Below are 21,325 nucleotides of genomic sequence, written 5' to 3' on the forward strand. Positions count from 1 at the left end.
TGGGCAATAAACCGAAAATTTACCGATACTGAAATTTACAACGATAACCGACGTCATTTTGGCCATGTCGGTATATTCGGTGTCATAGGCATAACATCCACTAGGGTCGGGGGACATGTTAGGTCCACTTGATTAATCTACCCCGGCGTAAACCAATGTGCTTATTTTACATTAATTTGATGGCAAACTCCGCCCGCTGATGCGACACCAGCTATGCCAGGTTAGTAATCAAGTGAACCCACTCTCGCTGTGAGTGGTGGACAGTTTGTGTAATGATGCTGTGTTCAAAGGCTGCAACAGGCCACTGTCTTCGGCTGGGCCGGTCCACTGATCAAACATTTGTGTTTTGTTTTTTATTCACTCAAAATAATGACTGTATTTACAGCTAGAAAGCGCGCATCTCTCTCCTCCCTCCATTGTTGTTTGCATTTGTGTTTCTGCGTGTTCTGACAAGTGAGTGTCCTCATGCTGGAAAACGTGACTTCTCGCGTACGTGACGTCACTCCCCGAGATGCAAGAAGAAAGCAAAAATATATATTTTTTACTAAGGAAAATGACAAAACTAGTAACGCGTTACCGGCATCACTGATTGTGTAGCTTAAGTGCAACATGGAGCATGAAGATGTAAAGAAAAAAATTAAAACAGTAGAATTAACTTTGAGCAAGTTTGGAGGAAAGTTGGAGGTGTGACTTAGGACCCATTTTAAACAAGTCGTGGGCCGTGATAATAACATTTGTCGGCTTTGTCGAGTGCATTAAGTACGGCACTTGTTGCATTATTCATTTAGATTTCTGTAGTTCAAACAACTCGCAATTGTAGTCGAGAACGTCAGTTATAACAGTCGTTTTAAATCGGTCTCGGGCTCATAATTACATTCAGTGTGTCGGGCCGGGCTCGGACACAACGTGCACGGGCTCGGGTCAATAGCTTACATGTCATGTGACCCACTGACTTCTGAAACAGATTCTGTGTCTATCAAAAATATATAATGATCAAGAAAATAATAGTAAAAAAAGTTCTCTAATGCTCAAGAGGTTAACATATTATTAAGCAGCAATGTCAACTTCTCTACTATTTTGTCTCATGTCTTAGATTCTGATTGCGAAGTCCTCAAAATGTTTATTTATTTACATCCAACCTCTTCCACCACCTGCAGTACAACCACGTGATTCAATTCGAAGAAATAAAAAAAGGGAGAAGCGAGAAGCTTAGAATTTGTTTATAAGGGACTGTATATTTTATATTTTTAAACTTGTTCAGTTGTTGTCATTTCAAGTAATCTGTGCTTTTCAGCTGTTCAATCGTGTGCTTATCAGTTGTTCTTAACTACTAAATAAATAATATAAATCTTAACTACAATGTAGTTTTACAGTGCGGGGGGGGGGCTGTTACTTATCGTTCATTTATCGTTATCGAGGTGAGTTGAGGATTGCGGGCGATTGCGACTTTGTAAAACATGGCTGTATAAAGGATGATACTACATGGGCTTGGGAACACTTGGGTAAACCTTTGTTGGTAAACAGTTTGTTTGAAAATGATTTCAATCAGTTAAGTTCATTTTACACAGCATCCCAACAGTTTCTGAATCAGGATTGTATAATACTTCAGTATTACATCAAATTCTGTATAAAATCTGTGCTTGTAGTCGTCATCATGTAAGATGAAATATATATTCCTATACAAATTTTAAACTGTCATAATTGTCATTGCCAATCTACTTTATGTGTTGCAAATTGCTGTTCTCCTGTAAAACTATTTTAAAATCTTGACAGACAAAATAATCCAAAAATTGCTGTCAAATGTGACAAATACAGTGGTTATCATTTGACAATCAACCAGCTTTCTTCTATTTACAACAGTGATATTTTGGCAATATGATATTTTCACTTCAAACATTTAAACCAGTCTGTCCATCACTCTAAACATTGCATGTTTGAATTACAGTGAAGATAATGTGTGTGATGGTACTCCAAATGGAAGTCTAAAATTAGAATACCTCCTACCTGAAATGGAGCTGTCATGTTTTTTGCTGGATGATTTGCTTTCCTGTTTGAAGGAGTTCTCATCATCTGCATCCCCATCCCCCCACCAAGATGGCTGGCCGTACAGGGGGGTCCCACGAGGCAGCGCTGTAATGTCCCCTGAGACAAATGCACAGATGCAGACATATTTAACAAAGCCTTGCAGACATTGCACATTTTAATGTGGCTTTAAGAGGAATCTGCCATGTTAACATGTTTATTACATTCTTCACACACTCTGCTACTGTTGACATAAACTGCTCATTGTATCATGATGACACAAAGTGAACCCAGCTGTTCTTTGTGTATGAGTGTGTTTGTTAAATCCCCTCTGGTCGGGTCTTGCACCACTGACCTATTTTCAGAACTTTATCAGGACGGATACACACTCGTGACATGTGTACACTCTCTATCACGCTCTGTCTCTCTTACTCTGTCAGACACAAGCAGTTTAAATCAAAGAGAGACTTTCCGTTTGTCTCTCTCTTCCCATTAGAATAAAGGCTGACATCCCCACTGTTTGGTTCCGCAGTAACTTCTTTTTTTATCTTGGACAGCACAGTAGAGAAGTGACAGGAAACATAGTTGAGAGAGGCAAGAATGGCATGTAACAAAGGTCTCCAGCTGGATTTGAAACCAGCAATGTTACAGCTTAGAGCACAGTGTCACACAACACCTTCTTTTTGTGTTAACCTCTCCCTGCTTTATCCTCTTCCTTTACCTCATTTTCCTTTAAGTACATCTTATCCTGAGCTATGTAAGTTTAATCACAGTATAGCCAGATAATTATAGAGTAGAGAGGGGCCCTTCTATATAAAAGCTACTGAATGTATGCTCACTGTGAGGCATAATATCTAGGTGAAGCCTGGTATTACAGTAGTAACACTGCAGGATTACATGCACAGAACCACAGAGAGGGGTGTCATTAAACACATGAGCAGCAGACTGGGAGACATGCAACCCGTACAGTATTTTTGTGTTTGCTCCAAATCTACACTTGTGCGAGCCTGTGAACGTAACAGCATTTTAAGAAAAGTAGTGCTGGCATATGGGTGTGCATTATGCACACACTCTGACCCTGTTACTGCTTAATCTTTGCAACAACACAAGCCCCATGTGGCCTTGTTTCAACATCTGGAGCTTAACCAGGACCCCTGCTAGAACCCCATCCTGGTCAGTGAAAGACATCATTAGGGACACCCTTAAATCTAAACCGCCTTTACGTTAAAACAGACTGACAGCATATTGGTGCAGTGGTGAAAGCCCTTGTCCTGGTGACCATGTCCACCCCCTACTGGCCTGAGATAAAACCCCACTAGACCATATTATGTGTGACAATGAGTTTTCTCAGAGGAAGAAACAATCTTAAAATGCTTACACAAGCATTAAAACACTAATGTGTATACAACCTATACTTCTATGTTGCAAAAAATGTGGACCATAAAATGTCAACAACAGTACAGGAGTGCAGCACAGAGAAGCCAAGTGTTCTTTGGGTTGTAGGAAACCACAATACATCCAAATTCTGTGACTCGGTTTTGGATTTGTGCCATTTAAGTATTTTGCGTTTATTTTTGTGGTAATCATCCCTTGCTCTGTTATAATTTCTGACTATAACCCAATGAATGGAATTAAACAGTTGCAAAACTCATTAAGGTTTTGCATTCAGTATGACCAAATGGACACAGAAAATTGCCTTAATTCACATTAAACACTAGGTACTACAATGCACAAAAGACACCCACAAAATTTCTGTCTCTCACCTCCCACTCTCTCATCAGCTTTATGAGATTCCAAAGGTTTTGTTTGTGGCTCTTTGGAAGAAGTGACCCCGTCTGCTGCCCTGTTCTCCACTGGCCTTAGGCTGCTGCCACTGGGGGACTTAAGTGCCTTTGTTGGGGTCTTAGCGGGAGACTTGCTTGTGGTTGTGGCAGCAGTGGTTTCACCACTGGATGGCTTTTTGCTGAGCTGGAGGCCGCTGGTGAACTTTTCATGCTATAGGGAGATGGAGAAATAAAAAATAAACAATATACAGATATTTCAGTAGTACAAAACAAACTGTGTTTCTTGGTGAAAAATTATACTTGACAGTGTGTGTTAGGGCATATGTTGTGCATGGATATGTTCTTACCTTTAGAGCCTCTTCAGGCACAGTGAGCTCTCCTCTCACCACCGTGAACAGGTTGGTATGTGAGACGGACAGGCTAAGGAAAGACTGGCTACAATTATGATATTTGATATGATACAATTATGATGTTCAGATACACACACACTTTATACATACACGGATGAATTCATATACTACTTCGAGCTGTAAACTGTACTATCTTCACATAGCATATAGCAAAGAAATATGGCAATTTGGTAAGAATTCAAATAATAATATCTGTGCTTGAACATGTTTTTGGAAGGAAGGATCCAATTGATGGTGGATGGGGAGGTTTCAAAAGATCAGAAAAGTGAAAGGATATCATATCCAAATCTCAGCTTGTCCTCCAACTTCAGAGTGATGTACATCTGCTCCTGGATGCGGACATCATTTACAAAGGTCTGCAGAGGGAAGAAAATACAATAATTAGACACTAATTTGAATCAAATTTTACCAACAAACAATGATATAAACAGACAAACAATCACAACAATGATATAAACAGACAAGGACACAAATTAATATATAGTTTATGTGCGGATGTTAACCGCCCTTAACAAATCTTTATTTCTGAGAAGACTGCATATAAAAGTGACTGGAAAGTGATAGAAGATAAATACCACAGTTGTGTCACTCAGAAAAGTGTTTGTGCTTCAAAGTTGAAATGAATGTTAACTAAACTAATGTCTAAACTAATTAAACTGTCAACTAATAATTATATTCATTGTAAACCTATTTTGTAATTATATTCTGAGTTAACTGATAACTGTTCCACCTAAAAAATGTCAGAAAATAGTAAAGGAGCCTGGCTTGGTATCTTCAACTTGATTTATTAGTCAGAACCCCAAAGATATTCAGTTTCCTCATGACAAAGAAAATGAGCAAATCCTGAAGATGGGACAAGAAAATGTGTGTCATTTTTGCTTGATAAATGACTTGAACAAGTGTTTTGATAAAATAGTTACTGATTATTTTTTTGGTGATCTACTGATGGTATTGGATCAAAAGGAAAACCAGCTCCTGCTTAAATATTACTCAGATGTTTATTTCTGGTTTCAGGATTTAGTAGTTAAAACTGTTGCTAGGCAATAATGTTACTGGCATGTGGTCAGTGACGTCCTATAATGCATGAAGCCTTGAACAGTCAAGTCAGCTGATCCTAGTGTCTCTTTAAAAGAAATCAGTTGCACAGCCGGGACTAAAGGCCTAAGCATGATAATGCACTTCTTTCCCTTTCACTGTTTTCTTCTCCCACTCCCATTCCCCCTTCAACCCCTCCTTCTACTTGCAGCTCCTAGACGGATCATGTTTCACTGAACTGCAAATGAAATTCTATCATACTTGCACTGCTGTTGTAATAAAACATTCCTCTCTCCTCTCTAGAGATGCATTCATCACAGCCTCACCAAACAACCACCAAAAACCTCCAGTGAGACAGTAAATTATGGCACAGCCAAACACAGCTTTTCACTCAATGCTGTGGCAAATATCTGTATATCTACTGACTCAGCAGGAGAAAACTTCCTCTGAATCCAGCAAAAGAAGCTGGGTGGTTAATGACACAGCAGGAAGAGGCTCTGACTCCTGCTTCCTGTCTGAGAGCTGGAGCGGATATGAAGGACATTCTGCATGTGTGTCCAATCTGGTGGGCAGTGACAGATTGTTAATCACTACATATGACTAACAGCATGTGGACACTGTAACCAGGTTTTACTGAGATACAATGTCAAAGAGACAAGTGAAGTATATCTGAAATTGGAGGAAAACAGAGGTAATTAATGTTTCTTAGATCTATGATGCAAAATTACCTTAAACGTCACAGAGAAATGTTTGGATGTACCAAAAATGATGTTATGTACTGTGATTAAGTGTATAGTGTAACTTTTGGTTAACATATATCACTCAACCTGTTTAATCTACTTCATCGTCAGTTAGTGTTGTTCAGTGTCTCCCAAAATACCTTCTTACAGTCAACAGAGACTGCGCTGTGTGTTTCTCCACACAGATTTGCGTAATAACCAGAAAAAATCACAGTACACAGCCCACATTGTTCAACAACCCTATCAAAACTATCACATTATTGGTGTGGGTTGTGACTTATTAGCTAATGCTCGTAGGAATGTGTCCAATATTAAATTTGGGTAAAACTAATTTTAGACTTTATGTTGCACACACTTGTAATATTACAAACATTAAAACAGACAACTGTACCTAGATGTCACTTTAAAACCACAATTACAAACTAATCTACTCTTGAATGCAACTGTTTTAACTGTGTTCTGTTGTTATCTGTTTATTTTCTTGTTTTTCATTTTCATGTGTATTATGTTGAAAATAAGAGCATGCCCTTGGTGATTCCACAAGATTTAATAAAGGTTGCATGAATGATTATAAGCTGAAATTCCATTACTGAAAAGAAATGTTCCCAAACCATGGGAAACTAGGGGAGCTCCAAGGTTGTATTTTGAGTTTTTGTGGCCCTTTGTTTATAATTGGATAACAGATTGTGCCCTTAAATTGTAATTTGCATAATTAGTTTTAGATTCCAATTGACACCAGCCCTGATACAAATCTTTATTGACAGAGAGATTGATTGGCAGCAGAAAAGCTCCTATTTACTACCAAGCAATAAGTTAACCTTTAACCCTTGAGGTCATCGTCTCTGAGGTTTTTACCTTAAATGTCTTTGATTGTGTTCTCTGTATCTCTTAATTTTTCTCTTTCCGTGCAGTCTCAATCTATCTCCTTCTAAACCCCTTTACCCTTCCTTTTGCAGGTTAAACCCATTCTCTTATCTCACCTCACTCCTCATCCATCATGCATCTCTCCTCCCTCCTCCATCTTTTCTGTCCTTTCTTCATTCTCTCATCCTCTTATCTTTCTTTGTCCTAACCTCTCTCTGAATTTGCATATTTCTATCTGTGTACTCACCCCGTTCAGGCTGCCCAGATCCTTGACCTTGTGTTCGTCAGTTCCAGCCTCATAGTTGATGACTGCATGCTGCTTATCAACGCTGCGGGACTTCAAACAAAAACACATACATGAGCATTAACCCAAAGGTTACAGCTTTGATCTGAATGTGATTATTAAGATCTAGTCAGTAAGCTCAGATGTCTTTGGTCGACATTTCCTAATAGGCAGAGGGGGACATTAGTTTTACTCTTCATCTGTGCTGCTCTTCTGCAGAACAGCAACTGGTTTTACAAAAAACATTAAAGGGCTGTGTGAGACTGGACAAGACGGTGCTTTGCTAAATTTCTGTGGAGGTATGAGCATCCAATGTAAACTATTTCTGGAATCTACTAAAATATCAGCTTGAAGCTTCTCAGCAGGATTTTCAATGTCTCTGACACTGCACACAACATACTGACGCCATCAAATTCATGCAGCTGTGTACGGACATACACACAGACACACACAAGGAGAATACTTAAACAATGAAGGACTGGTAGTGAATGTATTGATTTTCTGTGGTGTCCAGATATGAGCCTGTTTTGAGGATTAACTGTTTCAGCACAAACACTGCAACCTTCTGTGTAGTAAACACAAAAAAGGGGATATGAGCCTGAGATAGTAATATATTGTGGAATCTGGTCAAATATCCCACTCACGTATCAATGTCACACAATTCTAAAATATATTTAGAAGTATGCATAGTCACTGACTGGTAAGCAAATTTGCTGCGATGTCTACATGCCATTCAGAAAGGGCATATCAATAAAATAAAAATAAAAAAGTGACACATTTTGCTTTTATATTGGCTATGATGATTCGAAAGTCTGATTTGTCTGAGTCAGAAGATGCTCAGTTTAAGGAAAAGGTAACAAATTGCCCATACATTAGAGTGTGTAGTGTGATTGTAGTTCAGGGCTGACTGGTCCATCTAACAAATCAATGAACAGGTTTAAATTGTTGTGCATCTGGACCACTTTGTCTGAACACTTCATTGGAGGATCAAAATAAAGTAGTAATTTGCAAAATGAGATCCATAATAACTATAATGTCTCTGGGAGCTGAATTATTATATGAATCTTTCCTATCAGGTCTTTACTCTCCTTGTTCAAACAGAAAGACACCTGGACTGCGCACTCATGCTGAAGCCAACCCAACGGATTACTTTAGTGAGATTAGGCTAGATCAAACAGGATAGAAACCAAGTGAGCTGTCTGTTGTACCTCACACTGCAGGATAGAGAAGACTCCTGCTGACACACATAGATATACTGCTGACCGACTGAATATGTGCAGAAGCAACTTAGAATACAGATGTGGAAAAGCTCAACATAGCCTAACTGAAAGCAAGTGTCAGCAAAGTAGATACATTTGTGGTGCTCAAAATTAGCAGATACAGAAAACCTTCTCAAAATGGGCCTGAAATGAAACAAATATTATTCTACACGGAGACACAAAGAGACCTGATCATAAAAAGTGGAAGAGATAAAGTCATGACATGACACACACACACACACACACACACACACACACACACACACACACACACACACACACACACACACACACACACACACACACACACACACTGCAGATGAGTTGAGCTATGAGACAGAAAGAGCTCCAATAGCCTTACTTGCTTTCCTGTATCCATTTTACCCACAGGAATATAATCCTTCAAGATGACATCAAATCAATAACAAAACACTCAGTCCAATCACTCAAATAACAGCATGATAATTCTCATGTCATTCAGTCGTTTGATATACTGTCAGTGTGTGTGGTTGTGTTTTATTTGGTGCATGACACAAGCTGACTTGAACGTTTAGCCATGTGATGAGGCCTTGGCTTGTTACAGTGGTCACATGGAAGACAAATGTAAGCAGCTACTCAAAACACACACATACACAAAGCCAAAAGATTCCCTCAATTTGAAAGATTTCCCTTATCATTCTATCATTCCAGAGACATCACAAGGTTAGGAATACAAGAACAGACACACATACACAAACAGAGGAGCATAAGACCCTCAGGTCATCTGAGATATATCAAAGAATGTGTTTGGGGAAAAAAAAGATCTTTAACAACTCTACATGCTTCGTTAATGAAAGTAATTGCTTCTGTCCTGAAGTTTCCTCATCTGAGAACAGGATTGGGAGAAGATTTAGGTCAGTGAGGAAACTAATAAAAACTCAATCAGCAGACTGAAAGGCCAACATGGTCAACTTTAGACACAGTGTCTACAACTGTGTAATGTCTTCAAAATAGGGGAAGTTTTTTCAGTTGAAATTGAGAGTTTATTCTTGGCCCTGGTGGCTTTAGTTAACAAAACAAACACACTGCAAGAGCGAAAGACCACAAAAAATAACTCAAAAATGTCTGTGACAACTTGGCAAACTCTACCTGCTGACGAAGACAGTTTTATACAATTGAACAGCAAATGCTTACGTCTCCAAACACATGACTTTGTGACTGCAGTAAGGTACTGGTATTTAGTATACTTCAAACCTCAAGTCAAATTGGTGTCGTTCTCATTCAGAATGTGTGAGCAACATTAATTAACTTTACATCAAAGGTGCATCAAAATATAAAGCTCTCATACCTTAACAGTTTTCGTTTGTCTATCACTGAAATCTATCTATAAACAGATTTTAAATATAAATTTGGTTGCACCATACTGACTATTTTTAGGCTGACAATCTTTTTCACAGTTGAGCAGCTAAAAGCTATCTTGCAAAGTGCACCAAATTGGTGAGAAGAAGACGATGTAAATTGAGCAGACTTGAGCAAAGTGGAAAAGTGAACCATATTGTGAACTTGGATTTTGGTAACGTTAACTTTCATCAGTCATGTACTGCTGTTCATTCCAAAGAAAATATATATTGGCTGCTTCTATAAATCTGATTTATGCTTTAGCTTCTTAAAGCCAGAAAACACAGAAATAATTATGTTTTTTAGTTATCTCTAAAGTTTGGATTTGATAATATAAGTATCAAATTCACCAATTGGAGTAAACTCTATCTAAAAGGCATGACATTTGATTTATTTAAGATAATAATAAATTGCGCATTCATTAAACCTGGATAGAAATCTTATTTAATGCATTGTATTAGCCACGGTGATTTTGAAACAATGAAGTAAAGCTAATTTCCAGCAACATGGTCAAAAAAAATATATCAGTGAGAGTCCTGAAAGTAATGTGACAGTCTGACGGACATTGATACCACTTAAAACATCTCTTTGTATGTAATGTCATAACAGAAACTGCTTCCATGGATGCGCCCGCTACTCACTGCAACAGGCTCTGCCTGATAAGATCTAACTCAGGAGGTATCTGCCCCACTTTCTATTAATAGTATGGTTACCAGAGAGGTACACATGAGCATACACATGGTCTCCCTGGATGTGTGCTCAGCTGCACAGACATAACCTCAGTGCACACATAGTCACACACATCAATATCAAGACATAGAAACTTTTTCTGTTACTGCAAGAGCAAAGGCATGCACACACAGCTTATTTGTAGTGTTTCTTCAGGCAGACTCTGTAAACAGTGAGCTTATGAAACTGACTCCTGTGAGCTCAGCAGGTTATTTATATGACTGGAGTGAATCTCTTTATAAGTGTCAGACTCAGTGTTTAACTGGCTATGATACTGTCCCAGAACTTGGGTGACTTGCCAAATATCAGACTGCTAACAGACTGCCATTCTTTTTTAAAATTATTTTGTCATTGATTTTCTTGAACAGTTGTTATGTCCAAGATGTAGTCCTTGAATGTACTGTTTTGTCCACAACCAAATATATGCAGTTTACTGTTGTAGAGGAGTAAAGGAAGCAAAGAATATTCACATTTAAGATTTTTTGCTAAAAACGGTTAATTTAAAATATCATGTAGAATATTTGGCTATTAATCTAACAGTTGCAGCTCTAGTCCAGTTATGGTTTATTGAAGCAGAGGATATTACTGTAGCCTTATAGTTTTGAGTACCTGAAGCATAAGCTCACAGTCATCCCGGCCAACAAAGATCATTTCCCGGGGGAGGCGGTGGCGAGTCCCCCCGCTGCTCACCAGGAACCAGGAGGTCACACTCATCTCTGCAACCTGCTGCCACCTCTGGTATACACCTATTGGAGCAAAAGCAAATAAGCATTAATCAGCTAATCTTTAGTTCACTTAAGCAAGTTGGATCCTAATGCTGTAAAACTGTTTCCACACAATGACAATTTTAAATAGAATTTATACTCTAGCACATTTTCCGTCAAATCATGGTATAAATATCCACATAAAGAGGTACTCTTCAAATACAACACCTGCTAGAACAGTATTATCCTCTGTCTCAGAATCACAAGTATATCATCTAAATAAAGCCCAGGCTACAAGAAGACTCAAACAGTTTCGGATTCACACACAGTGATCTAACAGACCATATCAAGGAGGGATCAAAATTAGAAGCCATTCTCTCTTCTGAAACTATCAAATTTAAAAGAAAAAAAGATTTGGTTACTGCATATTGTGGGATTAAAGAAGACGAACAAATTCCATAACATAGACACCTTAGTACTATAACAAATTGTAAATGTGGTCCCAAGGTTTGAAGGCCATCCTTTACCCCTAACTTAGTGGTAGGACAATACAAATTGAATGAAGTTTTTTAAATATTGGAAAATAAAGTAGTAGTTCTATTACACACCTCAGGTTCAGGTAGCTCACTGCTGATAGACTGCTGACAGCACAACACAGCTAGGCCATCCTGAGAAACAAAGAAGAAAGGAAAATTCAGATTTTCTTTTTCATTTATGCTCACAGGCGCAGGCAAACACATACATTTTTTTCTTCACAGCATGATATAAATTGCACAGATATATGGAAGAACATATAAAGCAATGAAGGAAGACAGCAGAGTCAAAGACAAAGTGTAAACATTGGTAGAGAAACACTGAATCAAATCACTTCATCTTGCTTCATTTTGTTTTGCTGGTAGGGGGAATGAGGTTGAGTGGGCGGTCTTGCAATGTGATGCCTCACTGTCTACGCCTGAAAATGAACACTAGCCAGCCAGTAAGATGCATCCTCTCTTTCTCTCTGCCTGCCCTGATCACTGCCAGATGTTAGAGGAGGAAGTGATGTAGGAATGTTGGCTGGCCTCCCCAGCAGGACATTTATTTTCCCTCCTGCCTACCTCCTCCCCTCGCTCTCCTTCAGATGAGCTGGAAAGGAGGTCATATCCATTCTGTTCTGCTCTAATTTTTTATAACTGACCAGAACCAGAAGAACAACACTAAGCAGAACTAACCGACAGGCATTTTAATTGTGTAGTAGTTTTCTAACGGACTGACTACATAGCATGGTATAAGTTTGGTTTGGTGGCTGATTGAGTAACTGGTGGGATTGATGTTTCCTGCCAGTGAAATACAGCTGGCTGTGAAATATAGCAGCCAAAAGTAACTAATCATAACTAAATTTGTCACACTGTCTCAGTGTGATGTGAAGAATTTGTTGCCTCTGTCATAAAACACACTGATGCCACAACTGGGTTCACTTTAATACCAAGGTTTACACAATTTTAATATTTCTCATAATTATTTATTTAAAAATTAAACAGGTTTCAAAGGGAAGCCTTTGATGGTAATTTAAAAGAGCACTAAAATAACAGCAACTCTATCGTGTGTAGAAAGTGCCAAGAAAAGCCCATCAGAGAGGGAATTAAAGATTATTGAGCTAAGCCCTTGCTCACTTGACCTCATAAGTACTTGGTATACCAACTCAATAATCCCCAGGGTAAAATTTTAATCAACTGCACACCTCTGACAGTTCCTTGCACGATGCTGTTGGAAGCATGACAGAATCAAAGCAACAGCTGTCTGTGATGTAAACAGGATCAGCTTTGCATTATAGTTACAGCTTGAAAATCGAATAATTTTATATGATATGTGAAACATTTAATGAGGAAAATTGTAAACGGCTGAGATATGATAGAAATATGCTGCAACATACTGTCACAGTTAAGTGTTTTTTAACATATATTATGTCAGTTTTACCTGCATGGTGTTAACTGAGGAGCGACAGGAAAAATGCGGACTATGAGAGAAGACTTTTGTAAATAATGAGCATCCACATGGGAAATTAGTTCACATATAAGGCATTGCTTCATTATAAGAAATCCCCCTTAACAATTAAGCCAAACATAATAGTCACACTAACCTTAATTTAATTTACATTTCTGCAACCTTTATGAAAATACCTCTAATAATAGTACAACTAAATTCAGGGAAATTCAGACTGGAGAACAATGCTAGATTTGATTTCCTTTAATGCAATCGAACAGTCACTGGCCAAATTCCAATTCATTATTCCATGCTCATATGATGCAATAGCAAGACTGCAATCACATGATAACTTCGTATTGCAGAAATGAAACAGATATTGCATTTAGATGAACACTGAAACAAAACACATGCATACATTATCAGAGAAAGCCTCCAAAGAACAACAGCACTGCCATTACACTATAATTACATGTGGTTTCCCCTCCCCACTGTAACCAAACCATCTGAAGGCTTGCAGTCTCAATAACCGCTGCACACTCACTGCAGAATGCAAGGTTAACGAGAATGTGGTTGAGGAGCCTGAATACGATGGATACCAGCCTGTGTGGTGCCATTAAAAAACCTTCTTGCTATCACACATGAAAGACACTGGACAACTGGAGGAATGCAGCGGTAGGTCTGACGAAGGAGACACAGCAGTCTGGCTTACATGTGCTCCTTAGAGCTTATGTTAAACAGTCAGTTCTACAAAAATGCAAAAACTGAACTTTCCACTTAATTCTAGTAATGTCTAGCCATGCAGACTCTGTATCCATGTTTCGATTAAGTTTAATTTTGAAAATAATTGATCACATCTGGATTTGTAAAGATCAAGAGATCAACAGTTTTATACCCTGACAACTGTGTCATTTACATTTGCAAATTCTTAGGTGTATTATACAACAATACGCCGATGATACCCCCTTTGTATTTAATGTTTGACATTCAAGGCTTTTTATTCCATTTTCTATTAAGAATGAATATCATGACACCCATTTAGTTGATCATTTTTTTGTTTCACTTATTTTTCGGCAAAAATTCAAAATAATCCCTGGTTGTAGCTTCTCAAGTATGAAGCTTTGTTGCTCTTCTTTGTTGTAAATAATAGTCAACTGAATATCTAGATTGTTGCTCAGAAATAAGCAATTTGTCACCTTGAGTTTTCGGAAATTTCAATTAGCATTTTTTACTGTTGTTTGACATTTTGCATATAAAAAAAAAATTAAATGATTTAACTATATAATCAGAAAACTGATTATTCAATAATGAAAATTATCATTACCACCTGCGATTAATTACAACAATTTTTCAAGTAAATAAAAGTTAAAAGAATGGTGAGGTTTTTGGTAATTTGGGTAAACTGATCGTTCCAACCATTTTGCTGTGTCTCACTGTAATTCATCAAACATCATTGTTCCATACTTCCTCTAAAACTTACAATGACAAACCTACATCAATAAACACCACGAGTATCATCTGAAGACATGCACAAATGCTTGCTTCTAAATATCAGCAACAGCAATTTCAATATATAGACACTGGCAAAAACACTCTTCACTGATGGTTTTATCTCATCTCCATTCCTCTCTTTCCGCAACTCAAAATCTCTCTGGGTCTAGTAAGGAGAAACAGTGACCTCATGGTTTTGGCAGGAATTCCCTAACCCCCAGACCTGCACTTATACTAGTTCCCACATACTCACACAAACACACACACGAACAGACACACACACACACACACACACACACACAGAATCAAGGAGTGAAAGGACAGGATTATTCCAAGAACGACTGTGAATTCTTTGTGTGAAGCAGTAAGGAGTCAGGAAGCATGCACAGCACTTCCTGTGGTGGATAGACCTCACTCATCTATTGAGTCCATTTAATACTGACTTAATGGCTGTCTGACATAAATGAAGAACTACAGTGAGGCTGCTCATTAAAAGCTCAGAGGAACTGATTCACATTGTCATGAGGAGAATCATGTTCAACACCAAGAAAAGGGGCAAATGAGGATGAGCACTATTATTATGTTTCATTATATAATAAGATGTTCAGACATTTAAAATAAGCAGGGTGATTTTTCATGCTGTGTTGGGTAATCAGATTTATTGGCTGTGACTAATCGCTCTTGCAGTCATGTTTCCATATCTGGCAAATCGTTATATAAGCAATCCTTCTCCTTTTCAACAATTCAAATCTCTTCCCTCCAATCCAAATTAGCCAATCAGACACCGGCTGAAAGAGGACAGGATGTGATGTCATTGAGCACCAGTTTATTTACTGTCATCACTTAATATGCTTCTTCACTGCAACACATGGCTGCGTCCCTCCACATAGCATCTGGCTCCAGTGAGTATCCAGGATGATGCAACAGCTGGGTAACCGTCGGCACTGCTCATCTGCTTTTTCTATCTGACTTCTCTGATTGTCACATCACCACTGCGACCCTGATAGCTGACTCAGACCACATCTCTACCACTCACAGCTGCTGTGTGTAGCTTCCATACACAGATTTACACAAACACTCACATGCTAAGCAAACCAAAGTGAGACAGACAGTCACAGAGAAAGAAGCAGGCAGGCAGAGAGAGACAACTCATACTCTTGTCACACACATTTCCACATGGTCTCATGATGTGAGCCAAACTTAGCCCTAGTGAGGGTGTGGTTGCCTGTCTACATTGTAAAAAATGTAGCTTAATCTCAGTGCAACTACATAAAAACTAGAGCTGATGCTTGCTCTACAAAACCCATGAAGTAAAACCCATTGGCTATGTGACACCCTACATGCAGTCATTCTAAGGGAAGTAGTAATAACAGAAAGATTTTGCTCCTGGCTGATGAATAATGATTCAATTGAAAAGCTTTAAAGCATTTGTTGCTCTGAACTTCCATGTCTGGTCGCTCTTTCCCCGGGAGAAATACACAGGCAGACAGGAGGTGATGCATTTAATGTTTACAGCAGCAGCAAAAGCAGATTGTTCCGATATAAATAGCACTCAGTAGTTACAATCGCTTGAGCAGTGATAGCCCCCTTGGCTGAACAGACAAAGTAAAGAGCAGTTACCGTATTAAACCCTGACAACAAGAAAATCTGAGGCAATTATCATGATACATTGAACTGTGACTCATTGCAAAGTGATTACTTGGAAGTGTAGCACAAAAACACCATAAACCATAGATGGCTTAGTACCAAAGATATTGTTAAAATTAAAAAACGTGACTCTTAATACTTGATATAAGGCCTTAAATTCACGTTCCAAAAGAAATATTTTTATTATTATTGTAGCTTTGCAACAACGGAAAAAAGAACAAAGACTGTACTTTATATGGTGCTAGACAGTACCTTGGAGGTATAAGTAAAACCAATTCCCTTGAATGTGCTGATGTAAGGTCAGGAAGTCAATATTTAATAGACGAGAGAGACTGATTTGGTTTTGTCTCAACCCTAGAGCTGGTTTGGGAGCCAGGAAGACCCTAAAGGGTGTAAAGAACCATCCAGGGAATGGACTCAAGACTAGACAGCTGGGCAACCTCTGGACAGACAGACAGACAGACAAAGGACTTTTTAGTCCCCAGTGGCTAAATCTACTGTAGATTTATAAACATGAAAGTGAACAGTAGAGGAGAAACACAACAAACACAAGACTATTGTTCCTCCCTTAACAACAAACAAAAGGAGAGACTGGGTATTTTCTATTATGTCTGATAAAGATATAGCATACACTTAAGCTTAATGACTAACATAGTCCATAAACAGTAGCTCCACTGGGCAGCCAGTCGATCACAAAAAACAGTTTGATAGCATTTAAATAATGCAGTATGTATGAAATGTTCTAGGTCTGAAATTCAAAATGCATAAAGGAATAAGTGATGGCTGCTCCAGGGATATCATTCTCAAATGTCTTGATTCCAGCTGACATGTGAATCAAGTTGGCCTACTTTACCTCTCCTAACCCTAACTCTCATAAATGGAGATAATCCCACAAAGGGTACAAACGAGTCGTATTCTGTTTAAGGGACCTCCTTAGAAAGAGACTTGTATAAACATTTTCCTTGTCAAGTTGCTCGATGTTCATATCAACATTGTAATTTGTCAGCGAAAACCAAAAAACTACAACTGGAGGCTGAAATCTATAATAAGCAGTATGTACTTTGGGTTTGTTGTGGTTAAGGCTGATTAAGTGACCTGAGGATGTATGCAGTTTGCTAGCCAAGGATGCTGCTCCAGCTTCTAAACACTGCATGGATAGCTGGAGCCAAATGACAATGTACAGACATTTTCACTGCATAATTTTTTCCATTTTCTCTTCTCTTCAATGGCAAGCACATATCCAACAGCAATAACAACAACATGGTTATGTGCATACAATGAGATTGAAGCAATTGGCTAAAATGGGTCATGCTTTCCCCAATGTGTTTTTGTAAATCTGGATCCGGCCTTTGGAGTAAGATCAAGTGTACAACATTCAAATGTTGATGACATTTTGTGACAAAAATAATTCATGTTACTGAATAATAACATATATTGAACAGCTTCTAATTTATGCAGCCAGATTAACACCGTACAACAACATTAATCTCTTACGACAGGATAATAGCACCATACAGGGAGATAATAAATCATTATGGGGTCAGGACAGCACCTCAAATCTGTAGAAACTTGAGAACACATGTGTATGTGTGGCTTTATGTGTGTTAATGTGGTTTGTGCATGCAGCATGTGTGGAAAAAAAAAGTCCAATGCAGCAGAAAAGACCATATGGTGCAGTAAAGTGGCCACATGCGTCACATGTGCAGTTGGCGAGAGGAACAAACAAGCAAAACACCTCCATTTAGCCAGCATCCGTCCAGCTTGCCTCATTGTTATTATGATACACACAACCCAGCACACCCATGGCCTTAAGATACAAACCCACCACATGCTCAGTGACCCCTGTGTTCCACATGACCTACAGACCTACATATGGAAATTCACACTTCACGGATGTTAAAAATTGTACAGCATTGCAGATAAAAACATAGACTACCCTTCAGCACTATCTGAGACAGTTATTATTCTTGTGGAGTCTACAAGGGGGGAACTAACACTGTGAACAAGCTCTTGTTCTGATAAAGAGATACTAAAAAAAGATGAATAATAATCCAAGAGACTTAATGAAGCACATGCCCTGCAGCAAAGTCTTTTCAGTGCATGTGACTAATTCTCTGAAGTATATGTGCAAAACATTTTTCAGAAATTATACTGAAATTAACTTTTTCCTGGAGGTAGATTTCTCAGTGAGGCATGAGAGCAGAGGAATATGCAGTAAACTAAAATGCATACTTAAATTAACCATCAAAATGTTAGGGTGATACATATATTAGGTTACAGCAAGTAGCAAAAGAAAAAGCAATGCAAGATGACACTTTGTGATGGGGTATTTTGCTATTCTCTAATGAAAAAATTGGCCTTTATTAGATCACTTGTGTAATATACAAATACCATAAAGCTGCTGTAAGAGATAGAATTTTATTAGAATAAGTGTTAAATAGCTCTATATTCCAACTGTACTCACTGTTATAGAGCATTTGGTCAGTATCCCATGTATCTCCGGCCCCTGCTCATGCAGTAAAAGAGGAAAGAAATTGTCTGGTATACCTGCCCACTTTATCCAATTAGGACAGAGAATACCATAATGAGGTGGTCCGGTCTGCTCTGGGAACTGGCAGAGAGCACGGCCCTCCTGTTCTGGTATCTACACTGGCAATGGTGGAAAAGAAAAGGTACCAACTGCAGTAATACTATGTCAGCTTGGCTCATACTAACAAATAGGCCAGGCGATGAAAATCAAGTTTAGATTGCTGGTTGGACAATACAGGCAATTTAAAGACATCACTTGGGGCTCTGGGGAAAAATGTATGATTAATCAAGGAAATAATCGGCAGTGCTCTTAAAAAATCTTGATCTTTGTGTCATTAATACCTAAATATGATATATTCCTGCACACAGAAAGGTTAGGTATTTGAACACATTTAACCTTATGTATAAAACACTTTATGATGTACAGAAGCCAAAGCAAATAATGTGCCATGAATAGGACTCCGGTGAGTGCTTATATGGCCCCTGCTGAGCAGATAATGACTGACTGGTTGGCCTTTAACAGGAACATTAGTATTTGACCAACCCTGCCACGTTGATTATGGCACCAGTGTTTATGCAGCCCACAGAAACAGACTCAGCAGCGGACAAAAATAGTGAACTCTCTCGCACTGAAATCTACACTGGCACTTAAAAGGAAAAAAATCAGCGCTAGCATAACAGGACAATCAGGGGGAGCCTGGCAGACGGAGAGATTGGAATGGAAACGGCCGAAATACAAGATCAATATCTGCAGTGGAAAGAGGCACAAAATGCCGGATACTCAGAGGGGAGTAAGTTACACCCCAAAACAGATGTGAAGGTCTCACTCTGTTTTATTTTTCATTTTGGGAAGTTAATGCAGAAAAATCAAACCAGGCACACCCTTGATGTTCCATAACAAGGGAGAGGTTGATGATTATGTATTGCTTCAAGCTTTGTTCTTGTTTTCTGCTCTGCTTTGCTGTCTATCTCAATTTCCCAGCTCAGACTTTTTTATTCACCTTCCTTTTTTCTCTTCGTGTCTCTGCACACAAGCAGGAACTTCACCAGGAAAAGTTATCCGGCTCTCATAACCCTTTTAACGTTTATACTCTGGCAGATTGCACAACTTTCTTTAGCCATAGAAACCCTGACACAAAAACACTTTTAAAAACATCTTGAATGGAATACATTACAGTATTAAGTTTCAGGATACGTTGTTTTCAGTCACAAACAACACTCCCTGACCACTGAAGTAAAGTGAACTCACTTCCTAAACTTCCTATGATACACAATGGCTCTGGGCAGGCTGGACAACAAAGTCTTCAATCCCAACTAGAATAGAAAATGGGTTCATAATAATGAAGAAAACATTGTTCGTTTGCCACAAGGTCACTATGAGAGTAATGCTTGTGAACACGAGACACCAAGTTATTCATGACAATGAGATAAGGGGTTACAGGGGATGAAACTGCAGGAATCTACTTCTGTCTGTTCACTGTTAATAGCCAACTTATGACACATGCAATTGACCCATCAGCACTGACAACTTGGTGACAGCAGGAATTTATACAATGTTTAAGTTTCCAGTTTTTCAGAGGAAACCCCTGAACAACAAGAAATCTTCAACAAATGTCAAACAGAGTGCACTATTTCTAGTTATTCTCCTGGTTTTCTGTGTTATCATCTGCACTGTAACATGTAAATGGAGGCAGGCTGCCTAGGCTGCAGTCTAGCGAGTACATTGCTGCAGCTTCATCTCCGTCCTGTGACAGTGACACAGTTTTTAAAAATGCAACCGCCTGTAGAGCCAACCAGCCGGCCGGCAGCCACATTTGCGGAGAGGACAGGAAGGAGGCTTAAAAAGGCAGAGTGAAAGAGAGAAAGGAAAGGAAAGGAGAGGAGCAAAGCCGGACTGGATGGTATTATCTGCAAATTTTATGGCTCAAACCCAAAATTTGAATTATTACAGATGAGAGGGGAGGAGGAGGAGACTAACAAGACTCGCTGATGTGCAGACTGTGGCTCTCCAGCTTTCCAACAACACATCAGTCCAGTAAATGGACAGCTAACTGTGTTATAAACCCAAACCACAAATGCAAGCAGACTTCACTGATACCTCTGATGCTATTAGATGTAATTAAGGGAAATTATCATGATGAAAAAACGAACTATGGCTGCTGCTGCTATTCATATCAATCAAATGCTTAAAATATGTCATATATCTTCTTCTATCTTTAAACAAATCATTTATTTCAAAACAGACTGTCAACTAACAAATAAACACCAGTAACACAATTTGAAATTATGCATAGATTTCTTTGTAAGATCACGCAAATAAGTCGCGCTAACGATTTTGCTGAAGATGCTGTGATGCATTTAGAGCACATATTTTGCCATTTCCCAGAGTTTTACATCTTATGTGATGATGACAGCAAAAATCAAACTGAACACAAAGAGAGCGGATGCATGTAGGCCAGCTACATCTGCCCCACGAAAACAAAGCCCCT

At 38.7% G+C, this 21,325-nt stretch overlaps 1 protein-coding gene across 6 annotated transcripts in view; it reads right to left on the minus strand.

The window, feature by feature from the left end:
- The window catches only part of cep170aa (centrosomal protein 170Aa), a 43,731-nt gene that overhangs the window by 21,406 nt on the left and 1,000 nt on the right, over positions 1 to 21,325 (minus strand). For all 6 annotated transcript variants that reach the window (XM_030441640.1, XM_030441642.1, XM_030441639.1 and 3 more), the window contains exons 2-8: positions 11,816 to 11,875; positions 11,113 to 11,249; positions 7,103 to 7,192; positions 4,494 to 4,572; positions 4,154 to 4,212; positions 3,786 to 4,017; positions 2,005 to 2,142 (exon numbers count right to left, since the gene is read on the minus strand). In XM_030441640.1, coding sequence (XP_030297500.1) covers positions 2,005 to 2,142; positions 3,786 to 4,017; positions 4,154 to 4,212; positions 4,494 to 4,572; positions 7,103 to 7,192; positions 11,113 to 11,217 — 703 coding nt within the window. In that variant the 5' untranslated portion in view covers positions 11,218 to 11,249; positions 11,816 to 11,875. The remainder of the gene's footprint in view (positions 1 to 2,004; positions 2,143 to 3,785; positions 4,018 to 4,153; positions 4,213 to 4,493; positions 4,573 to 7,102; positions 7,193 to 11,112; positions 11,250 to 11,815; positions 11,876 to 21,325) is intronic.

Source organism: Sparus aurata, chromosome 15 (assembly GCF_900880675.1).
Source record: "Sparus aurata chromosome 15, fSpaAur1.1, whole genome shotgun sequence".
NCBI classification, from domain to species: Eukaryota; Metazoa; Chordata; class Actinopteri; order Spariformes; family Sparidae; genus Sparus; species Sparus aurata.